Below are 15237 nucleotides of genomic sequence, written 5' to 3'. Positions count from 1 at the left end.
GTTCTTGTAAAAATGAATACTTCGTCCAACTTGATATTGTTGTCACATTGATTACAAATCACACCAAGCCACCCGCTACACACAGTATAACACAATCCAGGTAAGAATCAACAAGCATACGATTAAAGTATAAAAATGTTCTTTAAAAAACGAGACACTCCGTACAACTTGATATTGGATTCATGTCGGAAACACCACCTGTACAAGGTATAATACGGAGTAGAATCTAAGCAATAATAATCACACCATTAGTAAGTTATAAAAAAGATTTTTAACCGAAAGATTTATTTCTAACCGAAAGATTTATTTCTATCTAACACAATGCGACAACTAATTCCGAAGATCGCACTAGTAAATAACGAGTCCAAAAAAAAGCTCATTTTCCAGGGCAAAGACAGGAGAATACGAAACGAAATGAAAGGTCACAAGTTGCCAGCATCCCCCCATGCTCATCGACAAAAACTAAGAGAGAGAAAGACTCGAACTTCCTGAAGTCGTAGTTACGCATTTTCGCAGTGGATACTACTCTCTTATTTTTCTTGATTATTTTTGTTTTTCTCTCTCAAATTCTCACCCGAAAAACTTTGTTAGGAGGAATCAATTGCTGCTAATCCTACTTACTTCGACGCGATCTTTGATGCTTCATAGTACTTCACTAGATTTCTGATTGCGCTGTAAACCCTAATTGTTTAGCAGGTAACTCTATGAATTGAATGAACTGTTTCCATTTGTTTGCATGAATTGTTCTCGGGGTTTATTGAATTTTGCTGGGGTTTTCTGTTTTCGTGATGGGGCGAGGTTGAATTGCTTCGATTTTGCATGTTGGGAATTTACTGTTCTTGATTTTGTGGATTTTTGTTTTAGTAATCAATTGGGCATTGCATCAATTTTTTGTTTTCTGGTTGAGAATTATGGCTTGAAGTTGATCTAAGTTGCAATTGTTAATTTATTTTTGCCATTTTTGTTTTTGATTGAGTAGATGGCTTTCGAATATATGATCAAAATGTTGGGGAAGGGGGGAAAGAAGCAAAGAAATAGTTATTAGAAGGAGCCCCGGAAATTTAAAATGTGGGAAGATGAAAAGTTAGGCGGGTCTTGTACAGACCTAGGTTTTGGAAAAATTTGGTACAGTACACATAGATGGAAATCTAATCTTATGAGCTCAAGGGAGTTAACATGTGGGCGATATGGTAGGAAGAATGAAGATAAATTGATGCCTATGATGAAAAGTAAATGAATAGACCAAAATGATGGAATGGAGTTGACTCAGTTCATCAGTTGAGGAAGGTAATGAGTGAATGAAGAGACAGTTTCCCTCCTTTTATAGTCAATGGTATTGCACTGTGCTTTACCTAATTATCTGTTCAGTTGTTCGCTTCTAAGTGCTTGATGAGGGAGTTTGCAAAGATTGAACATACAAAGGGATAAAATCTTTGAGGATGTTTGGAGAGTAAGTAGGAAGTTCATCACAAAATTGAGTACCTAGGCTCATGCTGCCAATAAACTAGCTTGGTTATGGCTTTGAGGGAGGAGGGGGAAAAGCACATTTGTGTAAGATCTGTACTCTCTGATCAATTTTCTACACAGTAAATTGTAGTGTTTAATCTGGAATGGGAAGTCTGAGATAATATGTGTTGTTATTCTGAATATTTCCCCTCGAAATATTGAATAGGTAGGTACAGACCTTCTGCTTTCTGTGTTTCTGTTTGGGGGAAAACCATTGTGAACTAGTTGACACTTGAGAGTATTGTAGAACGAGAATACTGTTAGCAATGAGGTGACTAATGAAGTATTGATTTTATTTTAACTGAAATTGTACTGGAAGTTTTAGGTTCTTATGTCTTTGGTGTTTGATGAGGTTCTGGATTTGAATTTTTCGGGGCTTTGGTTGTGGATTCCTTTTATTTTTTTGCTGCTCTCCTGTATTATACTTGTAGTGCTCTTCGGCATCTCCTCTTTGGTGAATTTTGTTAATCTTTTTTCACCTTCAACTGCAAAAATCATAAATGATTGAATAAGAGATTAAGATTCAACTATATTAGTGAAAAACGGAAGTCAATACACCAAGCACTACACTGATATATATATATATAGCTTTTGTAAAGTCAAAACTATTGGAATAGAGTTAATGATTAGGTACTAGTTTTGGAGGGATTTTCTACTATTCAGTTAGTATAGAATTCATTGATTCTATAAAATACTTTGTATGCCATATCTTCACTTTAATTTCCACGTTATTAAAATATACAAGTACGTAGTAGAATAGTAGGTTACTTTTAATTATCAATTAAATATTAAGTGGACATGATATCATAAATCTATTTATTACATACAGATAAATGGATCACCGTATAAATATAGATCTAATTATCTCTTCAAAAAAAGGCGATAGTAATGTGGATTTTGTAATATAGTTTTGTAATGTAGCTTACTATTTCCTTACGATATAAGATTTTGTTATTTTAACTCATATATACAGATAAGCACGTTACCCTACCAGCATTTCATCAATACATATCTCTTTTTTTATTATTATTGGGAAGATTGAGATTTCTGCTGTGGAAAGTCGAGTCCTCAACCATACATAATTATTAGCCGAATGTATCTAACAAGGTTCGCCTACTCATAGGTGAGAGGGGGAGGAAGTCATCAAAAAGGCCCTCCAGAAGAAGCTCTCTGCCTAGGCTTTCTTCATCTTTTGAGTGATGGAAGATGAACACATTTTAGCTTATGCCCTCTGTGTTTTTGTTTATGATTACTGGAACTGTTTGAAGTATTCAGAATTTGATCTTTTTTATTTGCATTACTTAAATTCTTTAATTCACCTCAAGTACTTGTGTCAGACTTTCCACTCTTTGATATGTGCATATAACTATAAACACTTGGCACTTCATTTCAATCCAAAATTTGAAAGGAAATTTGTAAAATAGCCGAGTATGGTACTTGCACATTTACCCATTTTTGACATGAGTGACAGTTGTTTATACCCTTTTTTTTTCCTGGTGTGTGTGTGCAACTACACATTTATTACTGGAATCTTCTCAAGTTAGATTCTTATAATTGCAGATTGGAATATTGTACAAGATTTTGCATAAATGGTGTCTAATTATTAGATTGGTGTAAAGTGTAAACATCCTTCAAATTGTTATTCATGGCCCGGAAAGGAAATCAGCCTAAAAGAGGAAATGATCAAACTTCTTCAAAGAGTAAAAAGAAGGAGCCAGATGTGAAAGGTGTTGCTGATGAAATTCTGGGTGGAGAACATCTTAAATCTCCTCTGACAGAAGGGGCTAGCAAGACCTCTGTTACAGGGGATGGTAGGAAAAAGAACAAGAAATCCAGAAATGCACCCAAAAAGGATGAGCCAAAGGTGAATGATGTGAGAGTTGAGCCTCCATTCCCTGACAGTAGCGTCTCAGGGGAGTGTATGGAAAATGTTCCCAGGGACTTTGATAGGGACTTTGATATGTCTCGTGTCAGTAGCCATAGCTCAGGAAATCATGATACTGCTTTTAATCACACAGTAAATGGATCATCTACTGCTGGTAGGAATAATAAATTGGAGTTTTCTCATGTTGTGGTACTCGAAAGCCTGAGACATTATGCCCTATCTATCTTAAGGACATCTCGTGGATGGCTGGAAAGGCAAAAACCAGTTTTCACTGCTGTAGTGAGAAATGTTTACAAAGTTCGTGATTATATACAAGTGAAACTTGTTCAGGCATACCCCATTGTTCTGAAGTGGCTTTTTCATCTGGGCAACATTATGCTCCTTGTGTCAATGGTTTGGTTGGATTCTGCTGTTCGTGGCATGGACTCCTTTCTGCGGATGGGAGCAACTTCCTTTTTCTCTATCTTGTGGTTCAGCATACTTTCAGTTATTGCAATGATCGGGATATTTAAATTTCTGTTGGTGTTGGTAAGCCCTGTGTTCACTTATGTCATTATCTGAAATTGGTTCCTTTTCATTCTACCATTGAGAAGTTATTTGTTTCTTTTATTTTTACATAAATGCTTGCACTTTCTTTTGCCCAAGTGGTTTGTTCAAGTGTGTGTTTCATGAGGCCAAGCTAGATGTAACATGTAAATATGAGGTGGCTTGTCCCCCAATTTTGAAGCAAACAAGGGAAAGTAATGCATGTTGATTATTAGAAAAGATTTCAGGCAAAAAATTCACCTGTTGTCTTTTTACAACAATTTATTTACTCCCTATGTTTGTTTTTTATGTACCCATTTTACTATACACTATTGTTTCCAGGAGAGTGAATGTAAGAAAAAGGTGGCTATAGTAAGAGAGATGTAGTGAAAGGTGGTTGGGAATAAGAAAGAGGTGGATAGAATCATAAAAGGGAGAGTGAGTGTGAAGGTGTAAATATTGTGGGGTAAAGGGGGTAAGAATTAAGATGGTAAAATGTGTTTGCTTAAAGTAGCATAAAGCAGAAGTGGGTACATAAAAGAAAAGTCAAAAGTGGGAGTATTTTAAAATGACTGAAATATTAATATTCATATTTGTTTGAAGGATCAATTTTCAGTTTGTTTCCAAACAGGAAGTGCAACTACAGAGTGTATGCATGTTTATGTTATAGGATGTGGCGCTTCCTTACTGTCAAATTTCTATGCAGGCTTTTGCTGCATTAATTGGAGTTATGGTGGGCTACATCATTTCATTGCTGATAGTTGCTATTACTGGAGGAGTTTTTCTGTGGATTTACGGAAGTTTTTGGACCACCTCTATTGTCATCGTTCTGGCCGGTGATGCCTCTAAATCTTTTCACGCGTTTTAGTTGTCTTGATATCTTCGAATATTCAACTATTTTTTTTTCCAGAATTTGACATTATTTGGTTTTATGTGAACTATGCAGGATTGGCATTTATATTGAGTCGCGAGCGCATTTCCTTGTTGGTCCTTACTCTGTATTCAGTATATTGTGCTTGGGCATATGTTGGATGGCTTGGGATGCTTTTGGGTCTCAACCTGTCATTCATTTCAAGTGATGCCCTGATATACTTCCTGAAAAATAACATAGATGAACAGAGAAGCAAGCCTTTTGAGCGAACAGATGGAGTTCAAGGTGATCGAAGTTTTTTCAATGGCGAAGGACATTTTCAGTACTCGGATACTGGTTCGGGCCAGTCAATGGATCGTAGTGCTGGGGTTGCTTCCACCAGTGGGGCTGACTCTGAGATTACATCTGAAGATGAAGTTGTTCGTTTGTTGAATTGTACTGATCATTACTCAGCATTGGGCCTGTCTCGATACCAGCAAGTAGATGTATCTGTACTGAAGAGAGAGTATAGGAAAAAGGTAAGATTTGTTCTACGCTTGCATTTGGGTGATGGGTTTATTTATGCCTCTGTTTGAAATATTTTTTGTGGATGGCTGGAAAAAGTTGTCCTCTTTCCTAAAATTATTTATCTTATGGTAGGATTTCCAAGTGTTACCTTAAACTAAGTGGTGGAAAATGATATTTCGTAGATACGAAGTATAACACAACCAGGGCTTTTATTTTGATTGTGTATAAGCCTTTGATTGGCTATTGTTTTTTGACCTATTTTTTGTTTTCTCAGCTAATAGATCAACCTTTTGTTTTATCATCAGGCTATGCTTGTTCATCCTGATAAAAACATGGGAAATGAAAAGGCTGCGGAAGCATTTAAGAAACTTCAAAATGCATATGAGGTATTCTTTCTTGGCCTTGGTTTTGTATTGTGACGAGTTATGTGTCTCTTCTTATGTATTGTTGTAAAGGTTTACTGAAGTTTGTAGTTCTTATAGGTTTTGCTAGATTCTTTGAAACGAAAAGCATACGACGATGTACTTAGGAAGGAAGAGTTGCTGAATTATTTCTGCCGGTTTCAGAGTACTTCTCAAAAGGTTTAGTTTTTTTTCAATTGTGATATGCTTTTTTACATATTTTGCTTAGTTATTGTTACTCTATGATTTGTTATCTTAGAACAAAGCAAAAAAAATGATTTTGATCTCAGCAGTTGGGCATGGGAGGTCCAAATTTTTGCAAGCCCTATCCATATCACCTCCATATAATCGGAATCAGTAGGGTACTAGACTACTAGGTGACTCTTTTCTAAAGACCTTTAAAAAAAATTTAGACTGCAGTGGCTGGAAAATTAATAGAAATGGAAATGCGTGTAACTGTAAAAGTAAACATATTGAAAATTTTAGAATAAGTGCTCTGAACTTATTGCAAGTAAAATTGTACAGTATTCTCACGGAAAGGGGAAAAACTCTAATACAAAATAAAACTGCTGTCACTAATAGAAAAAAAATGGGGAAAATTTCTCTGATAATCCCTATACTAAAGACCGTTTCCAGAATGACCCTCTTTTATGTGACATTTTTAATAAAACCCTGAAGTCCTGAATATCAATAAACATAGTGAGCATATGGTAACCCTGAAGAGAGTTCTCTGTTCATTTTCGAAAATGACCTTGCAGGATTACTTAGATCATTTCCAAAAGGGAATATTAACCGGTGAATTGAATGTATGAATATTGAGGAGTGCAAATTACCGGAAAATAATAAAAGGAACCTACAACAGACAATTACCAGGCAAAAGGAGTAGGGAAGAGCAGAGCCACCCCCCTGTCCTTGAGTTCCTGTCACGTTGGGTGCTCAGAAATAAGCTAAGTTCTTACCTGAATGGCTATACGAATCCTGGAGTGCTCAAAACCTTGTCAGGTTAATGTCTTTGATGTTCTCTAAATAAATCTAGTAATTTCTGATGACCTTGACGTGTTTTTTTCCGGCTCTACCTCTCATCTCTGTGTCATCTCACAATGTTAACTTCTTTCATCTCCTCACTCTAGTTTACAGATATGGTATCCTGATGTTGACATATTCTCTGAGACGTGCCTTATGTATTTTACTGTTCATTGAGATGATGTCCTTCTTGTCCATTGAGATCATATCCTTCTTGTCCACTATCACTCTATTCTAGTGTTATCCCTTACAGTTAGTTTTTACGTCAATGAAACATCCTCATCTTGGCACCCTGTGAACTTGGGCTTGTTTGTCAGAGTAACTTTCATCCCCCTTAAACTCTTTAAAAGAAGAGCTAGTTAATAGCTAGTTTGTTGGAATTTCCCTTGAATTTTAACATATCTCTTGTTGCATAAGACTCTATGCACTTTTCTGCTTTGGCCGTCCGGGTGTTTTTACTTGGAATTTTCATTTATATTTCATCGTCATAAATTTAACGTTTCAAGAAGAAATGAATTCATTGTTTCCCTCAAAAAAGAAATGAATTAATTGTTTCCCCTCAAAAAAAAAATGAATTAATTGTTTCCCTCAAAAAAGAAATGAATTAATTGTCCTTTCATATGAACGTACTACATCCATCAAATTGAGATACTTGTGTTCAGTCCTGACATGATCTGGTTTGCAAACAAACATAAATCGAGTATATAATAACTTGGTTTTTGGTCTTGAATTTTTAAATGATTTTGATTTGCAGAATGGACGGCATGGCTTCTTCCCTAATGGTTTTGCACGCTCAGAGGGTGATGGAGAAGATTTTGTAGGAGAGGCTAGAAGAATTGCATGCAAGAAGTGTGGGGGATTTCATATATGGTTCCAAACAAAGAAATCTAAATTAAAAGCAAGATGGTGCCAGGTTTGTGCTGTTTAATAAAGTTATCCTACCACAAACAGAAGAAGATCTTTTGTTTATAGTTAGAGAAGATCATACCTCTGTATTTTATAAATGTATTTACTGATTGTGTATATAAAATGTTGAAGGATTGTGGGGAATTTCATCAAGCTAAAGATGGAGACGGATGGGTTGAACAGTCTTCTCAGCCTTTGCTCTTCGGAATACTACGGAAGGTATTACAGATTTTTTTTTAGAACAATATGATATGGTGCTGATTTATATTTGTAGTTCACCTTATTCTCAGCCTCCTCTACCTCTCAAAAACAACCAAAACTAAAAGATGAGGAACTCTGAAAGTTTATGGTGGAATATCGTGTAGAATAAACGCTGAGGGTAGATTTTCTTTGCTTTCCAAGTGCTACTTCCTCCATTCCAAATTAGTTGACATGTTTCATTTTCGCACACATATTAAGGAGAAGATAGAGAGAAAGGCAAAAGACTAAAAAACCCTTATTTACCCTTCTCCTTGGCCCTTCTCTTTCTGTCAAGAATCAACCACCACAACCCCACCTGTCAAAAATCAGCCACCCAAGCCACCTTCGTCCCTATCCAGAGCGGGAATTTGGTAGGAAAGTATGAATCTGCGCTCCCCTACCATCATCTTCATGACCACCAGACCCCAACTTCCCCAACCCCCTTTTCCACCACAACCTCTTCGGCACCGTCAAATCACCACCTTCTTCCGAACACGTGAGTCGAAGAATAATTAGTGGACAGATTAGCAATAATAAGTAGGCGTTGGAGAAATAGTGATGCACGTAGTAAATCTTGATGAGATAAAACTAAGAATTTTAAAGAGGAAATCTTGCGAGATATATTCCTAGTTAGTTCTTGGGTCACTTCGTACGGTGGTGGGGTATAGTAATGGGAATGGTGGTGGAGTAGGTGGAAGATGGTGGAGCCAGTGGTTAGGGTTTACCAGAATTTTAAAGCGGAAATCGTGCGAGATTTATTCCTATAATTTCATATTTTTATCCCTCAAGTTTTTTGGGCCAAGCTTGCAATTACCATATTTCCCCTATTTTTCTTCTATTAATTAATGACAAGCGGATCCGATGGGGATGAGAGGAGAGAGAAGAGGAGTAAGAGAAATGAGTCATATGAGTGAGGGTAAAATTGACAATTTAACACACAAACATATCCAAAGTAGAAACGTGTCAACTAAAAAAGAAATTTCCGAAAAAGGAATACATGTCAACTAAGTTGAAACAGAGGAAGTATATCTTAGGTTCTCACTTGATCACTTCTCAAAATGAAAAAGCCGCAGAGACTTTTTATCTGGACCTGAGGTTTTCATTTCTGAATTTCCTGGTTGGTGTAAATGGCCTGCAGGTTGATGTCCCTGTTGCATATGTTTGCGCCGATGGAAAAGTATATGATGCTACAGAGTGGTATATTTGTCAGGTATTTACGTCAGCCCTTGTATGGAAGCTCGTTAGGATCATTGAAATATGGCCTATATTGGAATCATTATCTTGATTCCGGAAATTCAGAAGAAATTTCAATTTTGTCTCCAATGTACGAGTGACTTGTTTGCATATTTCATGAGCTGGACTTCTTACTGCTGCAAATTTTGCATTGTAGGGAATGAGATGCCCAGCTAACTCACACAAAACAAGTTTTCATGTCAACACTAGCATAACAAAAACCAATTTTGGGAAAGGATCATCTTCATCACATAGTGGTGGTGCAGCAGCAGCAGCAGCAGCATCAAATATGGAAGAAAACATGAGTGAGGAAGAGTTCTTTGAGTGGTTACAGAATGCTATGCAATCTGGAATGTTTGAGAACTTTAATGGGGTTAATCCCAATGAACCTAGCACCAAAAACGACACAAAAACTGGTAATGCAAATACTAGTGGTGGTGGTGGTGGTGGTGGTAGCACTAGCAGCAGCAGGAGAAAGAAAAAGGGTAAGAAACAGTGGTGAACTTGCCATAATAGGACTAATACTCATCTTGATTCCTGTAAGTGAGGAGGAGAGAAGAGATTTGACGCGTTGAATACCAGGTCTTGTAATGTGGTGTTAAAATGTGCTCTGCAATTGAAATAGCCTTGCGCAGGTTGTATAGTTTCTGTTGTTTTGACAGTCTTTTGATGGTCGTTTATACTTCCAACAGAATGTAATACCCTGAAAGAAATGGCGATTCAGTTTTCCGCAGAATCAAAGATTTAGGAGGAATTAACCCGCTGTGCACATGAATTCTAATTACAAATCTATTGCAACTTTTAGGCTCCGTTTAGTAAGGCATAAAACGTTTTTATTGTAAAATAATTTTTCACGGAAAACAATTTTAAAGGGAAAATTCAATTTCAAATTAGTTTTCCTTTGGTTGGTACCTTAAAGGAAAATGGGAGAAGATGGTGAAGATTGAGGGGAAGAAAGGAGAGGGAGGTAATGAGGAAAAGGAAAAGTGGTTTCCCTCCTTTTCGAATGGAAAAGAGTTTTTCGTCCTTTGAGGGATTCATGGAAAATGGTTTTTCATCCCTTACCGAACCAAACAACGTCAAATGATTGAAAAGGGGAAAATAGTTTTTCATGAAAACGTTTTACGCCCTACCAAACGGAGCCTTAAAAATTTATGTGACTTCAGCTAATTCTAAGTAAACACATTTAATTTTCAATCTTTTCAACAACATCCTCCATGTACTTTAAAAATTAAGATGAGGTTTCACACAACCTCTTAAACAAAAACAACCTTGTATCTCCAACGACCTCTAACTATTAGCGAAAAATAACCACTTGAGCTATATTTCACATGTGATTTAATATTACATACTCCGTATTTAATTGTTAAACATATCATGGGGGACATGATACTAACACAAGGTCACAAGAACATGTTGTCTAGCTCATTTAATCCAAGACAAAAGCAATTTGAATATGCCGTTAAGCAACCAACCTCACTTGACAAGATTAAAAACCGGATAATTAAAATCCGAGGTAAGAATCCTACCAAGTGAGCCACTATATCATGCTCATAAATTCGGGTAGTGCTTGTTAGTTCTAGACCTGATCATGGACAGGGTTCGGGTTGGGACACGATTTAAAATTCTGCTTACTAGGTCGTGCCGAGCCCATCTTCATGTGAAAATTACAAAACCTGCTATTTCGGGCCAAAAATAGCGAGTTTTCGGACTATTTTTCAGACCAGGTCAATTTATAATTAAAATTGCACTTTTTGAGTTGCCCAAAATCCACCCAAAAATTAAAAATTTTGGTCCTGATCGGCCCAAAAACGAGCTTACAAATTCTGCCCAAAACCTGCTATTTTCGGGCCGGGCACATGATAATCGGGTATCTAGTTAGTTCAAATTCTAAAACCCTTACCCTTTTGGTATTATCCCAATTCCCAAGTTTTACACAAGGCGCGCGCCCTGTGTTATCCATATTCCACAGGCAACTCCCCCAATTTCCCAGTAGCTTACCTCTAATGGAGACCCTTATGAGTTCATCCTCCAAAGCAGCAACCCCTTTTCTGTCTCCTCCCTCTAAAAATTTATCTGGGTTTTCTTCACCTATAAACTATTGCTTGAAATTTCGAAATGGGCATTCATCTTTTGGACCAATTTCATCAAATAAGCTACAATTTAAAAGCTCCAGGAGGTCATTCATGGTGGAAGCTAAAAAGGGTAACGAGAAAAACAGCAAGAACAACAAAATTGATTCTCATAGTTTTGCTCCTAAACCTGATGAAGGAATTGGCCCTTTCCCTGAATCTGTTCTACTTAGAGAGGTTTAATTTTATCTCTTTTGATTGATTTTACTTCATTCTGTAATTTCTATTGAAATTGTGTTTTGAATTGTTTGTGTTTTAATTTGGGGCATATTTTAAAGATTTCTGAGGTTTGTTTTGTGTTAATTTGCTGGGTTTTCTGTTGAATTGAGTAGCCCTTGTAATTGTTATTTGAATTTCTTTTATCTGGGTCCTAATTACTGCGGAATGAAGTTGGAAATTTCTATTATTATTGATACTATCTGCAACAGTTTTATTTTGTGGTGTTGTAGCTATTTCTACTTTTTGTTTTTTATCAGGTGAAATCATTTTTGGGGTTGATTGTAGTACCAAGTTAGTATGGACTTTGGTACTCAAGTGTTAGACTTGGCTATTTTGTGGAAAATTTTCCACAATTTTGTCCCAAAATGAAGTGTCGAAGTGTCCATACCCTTCATGGAGTGTCAATAATCTGACATGGGTACTTAAGGGGTTTACATAACTACATAAGTTTTCAGCTCAAACTTTAGCTGGATTTCATTTGGCATGACTGGAATTTCCTAGGTTGTTCACTGATAGAGTGACAGCAATGATAATGCTTCCAATGTTCATGACTCTATCATGAGTCAATTCTCTTATATGTTCTGTTTTTTCTAAAGCTACTATGTTTTCTATGTATTTATTTTTCTTTGTGTTCTTCAGAAAAAGGTTCAGGATGATGGTAGCGTTCTGCCTGAATTTGCAGACGACGAAGAACGTAAGTGATCTTAGTGCGAGACATGTGTATTAGTTTTTCTATGACTGAATCTATCTGTTTCTTTTGCAGAAGAATTATTTGAGTTTCTAAACCTTCAGCTGGAAAGTGATTTGAATGTTGAGCAGAGTAAGCACATTAACTTTTATGTTAAAGTACTTTTTTAGATTTATTTAGCTATTAATAATTCAGTATCATATTAGTTTCCCACAACTAAAAGGCTGCAAGTGATATGAGAAACTATACATGTACTCTTCTGCTGCTAACACATCTTCCCAGAGAAAAGGACACCATAGACAAATGACTTTGCTTAACTGGTATTATTGTTACTAAGAAGTACTGTTCTTTTTTCTTTTCCTCCCGCGCTTCTTTTTAATTCACATTGCTTTTTCACTTGCCATGTAGTTTGTTTTATAGTTACAAGTTTTTGATGCTAATAATGGTAAGTAACAGTCAAGACTAATCAACTGATCATTCTGTTAATATGTGATGCAACTGATCAATCTGGAAAAAGAACAGCTACCTAGCTCGAAAACAAATTTACTGAAATAAGAGAGTTCACTTGTACCATATATATGTCCTTTTTTTCCAGGTACTGTCCAGACTCCAGATAATTGCAAGAAGTCCGTGTAGTAAAATCATGCACATTTTTGTTTGCTTGAATTTGTTGTGTTGCTGATGCATGCGTTTATTTTCATAGACTGTTATCCCCAAATTTCATAGAGAAATAGTTCAACTGTAAGGTTTATGGTCTCTAGTTATAGAATGTAATTCTTCTCTGAAGAACTGTTCTCCAGTTCCATACAAGTGGGCTAATGTCTGTATGAGATTGGGATTGGAGTGGAGTCGAAAAATGGCTGATTTTTCTCAATAATGCCTATGATTTTCCCCCTTTTCTATACCATTCGAGCTTGAGTTAATCTAAATACATTAACCTTGGAGCCCTTATTGTCTACATCATAGAAATTTCTGGAATGGGTAAGTGACTTCAACTTATGTAGGGGTTGGCTCTATGTTTGCCATGTTGTACAACTTTAGCTACTCCGGGAGATTTTTTTTAAAAAAGGAAAGATGAAGGAAGGGTAATAGAAAATAACGAAGTAACAAAGAAAGTTTTGATTTGTACAGACATTTTTTTTGGCAAATATGTACAGACATTTTATTTTGCTGTTTATTGGATGATTGACCGGGAATCTAAGTTACTAGCCTCTGTTTGGTTGCTGACTTAGTAGTAGCCTGATAAGTCTAGATCTAAAATTACTTTTCTTTAGATGCCCTTAACAAGCTATATCATCATGTATGTTTTCTCTTTTCTGATACAGTGCGTCACTATGAAGTGGTTTATTTGATCCATCAAGATTATAAGGACAAGATTGAAGATGTGAATTCCAAGATTCAAGGTAATTGATTGTATGCATTTCTTTTTTTACATCAACATTGATTTTAGTGTTTGATGAATTTCTTATGTCATTATTGATATCAATGCCTTGCTGTTGCAATGTAGTTAAGTGGATCATGCCTAATTGCCTATTCAATTTCCTACTTCGCGGGAACTTGAAGCGTTTCATAGAAGCTGGTCAATGATGATGTCCAAAATTATGTGTGGAGTTTGTGTCTAACTAATTAACCTTTGAGGCTTTCACTAGACCCTTCAAATGATTTGAAAAGCCAAATCATGAATCTGTGGTGAGGTACCTTAAGAGAGAAAAAGTCCACTAAGGTGAAAGAAGTTGTTTCCAAGGAAGGAAAAGAATTACAAATCCATTATTTTAGTTTGATTAGCTATTTGGCTTTGGGATTGAAGTTCCCAAATGGAAATGGCATGAATTGTTTTTGAAGGAAACAAGTTTGTGATCATTTTATTTCACAAATTGAAGTCACTTGCCCATTCCGAACAAGACTATATGACCAATAAACCGAAATGGCATTGGTAATTTTTCATACACCTCACTTACAGGAGCCCAAGTATTATATACAAACCCAAAATAAAGAGCCTTAAATACTACAAGAAAAGCCCCTATACGGCTATGCCGAACAAGACTATATGACCAATATTGTGATCATTTTATTTCTCAATTTCCACACGTAACCGGTGAATGGAAAAGATGTAACACATCGTTGTTTCTAACATGATATTTCTCAGACTTCACTCGGAATCACTCCCTCATTCATATTCAACCACCATTTTTTTTTTAAAAATCTAGCAAAAGCATTAGGGTTTAGTGTATGTTACTTGTGGTTGTTCTCTTGTACTCTCTTAGGCCTGAAATGATTTGAGAGCTTGACAGTGTTTACTCGTTGCATGTAATTTTTGCAGAATTTTTAAAGGAAAAGAAAGGCCGAGTTTGGAGGTTTAGTGATTGGGGTATGCGAAGACTTGCTTACAAGATACAGAAAACAACACATGCCCACTATATTTTGATGAACTTTGAGTTAGGAGGCCAGTGGATAAATGACTTCAAACAGATGTTAGACCAGGATGAGAGAGTTATTCGCCATCTTTTAATAAAAAGAGACAAGGCAATCACAGAAAACTGTCCACCCCCTCCGGAGTTTCATACACTGCGAGCTGACATGGTAGATGAGTATGAAGTAGACGACGATGATGAAGATGATGATGAGTGGTATGACGAGGATGAAGAGGACCTAGAAGGCAATGGAGATGATGCTGTTGATAATGGAGATGTCAACAATACAAAAACTGTCACGGGAACTGATAATAAGGGCATAGAGAATCTAAAACGTGAGGAGGCAATTAGATAAGTTGTCCGTGTGCATTCTTTTAGGATTGTTCTGTTAGAAAAGCTCAGAGCAAATCATTTTTGGCGCTGGTAACTGCCTCTACGTGGGTCGCTTTTGTAGTGAGATCGATGAATATGAGTATACATCCTTGAGGTTGAAATGCATGAAGCTTAGTATGCTTCATCTGTATTTGAATATGATAATGTAAAGCTGTAAGAGTAGCTAGTTTGTTTCTGGACTACTTTGTAACAAAGGTTGTGTTTGTCATCTGTTATGTGCCTATATTATTTCCTGCATATCTATTCAATATTTTGTAAGTATGGTTGTTAGTTTCTTCTGGCAAAGCAAGTTTGGCA

The 15237-nt window shown here is 36.4% G+C and overlaps 2 protein-coding genes across 2 annotated transcripts; both read left to right on the top strand.

The window, feature by feature from the left end:
- The first annotated feature begins 390 nt into the window (after window positions 1-390).
- Window positions 391-9838, top strand: LOC110797451 (uncharacterized). Its single transcript, XM_022002567.2, has 10 exons — window positions 391-696; window positions 3067-3919; window positions 4623-4752; window positions 4863-5305; window positions 5600-5680; window positions 5777-5875; window positions 7473-7631; window positions 7757-7843; window positions 9003-9074; window positions 9255-9838. Exons 2-10 carry the CDS (start codon window positions 3152-3154, stop codon window positions 9597-9599), a joined length of 2184 nt encoding a protein of 727 aa, XP_021858259.2. The 5' UTR covers window positions 391-696; window positions 3067-3151; the 3' UTR covers window positions 9600-9838.
- Window positions 9839-11005: 1167 nt separating this feature from the next.
- On the top strand, window positions 11006-15148 carry LOC110797450 (protein REGULATOR OF FATTY ACID COMPOSITION 3, chloroplastic). Its single transcript, XM_022002566.2, has 5 exons — window positions 11006-11406; window positions 12088-12142; window positions 12212-12268; window positions 13462-13539; window positions 14457-15148. Exons 1-5 carry the CDS (start codon window positions 11104-11106, stop codon window positions 14900-14902), a joined length of 939 nt encoding a protein of 312 aa, XP_021858258.2. The 5' UTR covers window positions 11006-11103; the 3' UTR covers window positions 14903-15148.
- The last annotated feature ends 89 nt before the right edge of the window (window positions 15149-15237 follow it).

The sequence above is a fragment of the Spinacia oleracea genome, chromosome 3, assembly GCF_020520425.1.
Source record: "Spinacia oleracea cultivar Varoflay chromosome 3, BTI_SOV_V1, whole genome shotgun sequence".
Classification (NCBI taxonomy): domain Eukaryota; kingdom Viridiplantae; phylum Streptophyta; class Magnoliopsida; order Caryophyllales; family Amaranthaceae; genus Spinacia; species Spinacia oleracea.
Note: the sequence above shows the minus strand (reverse complement) of the source record. Positions and strands in the feature narration are given on the sequence as shown.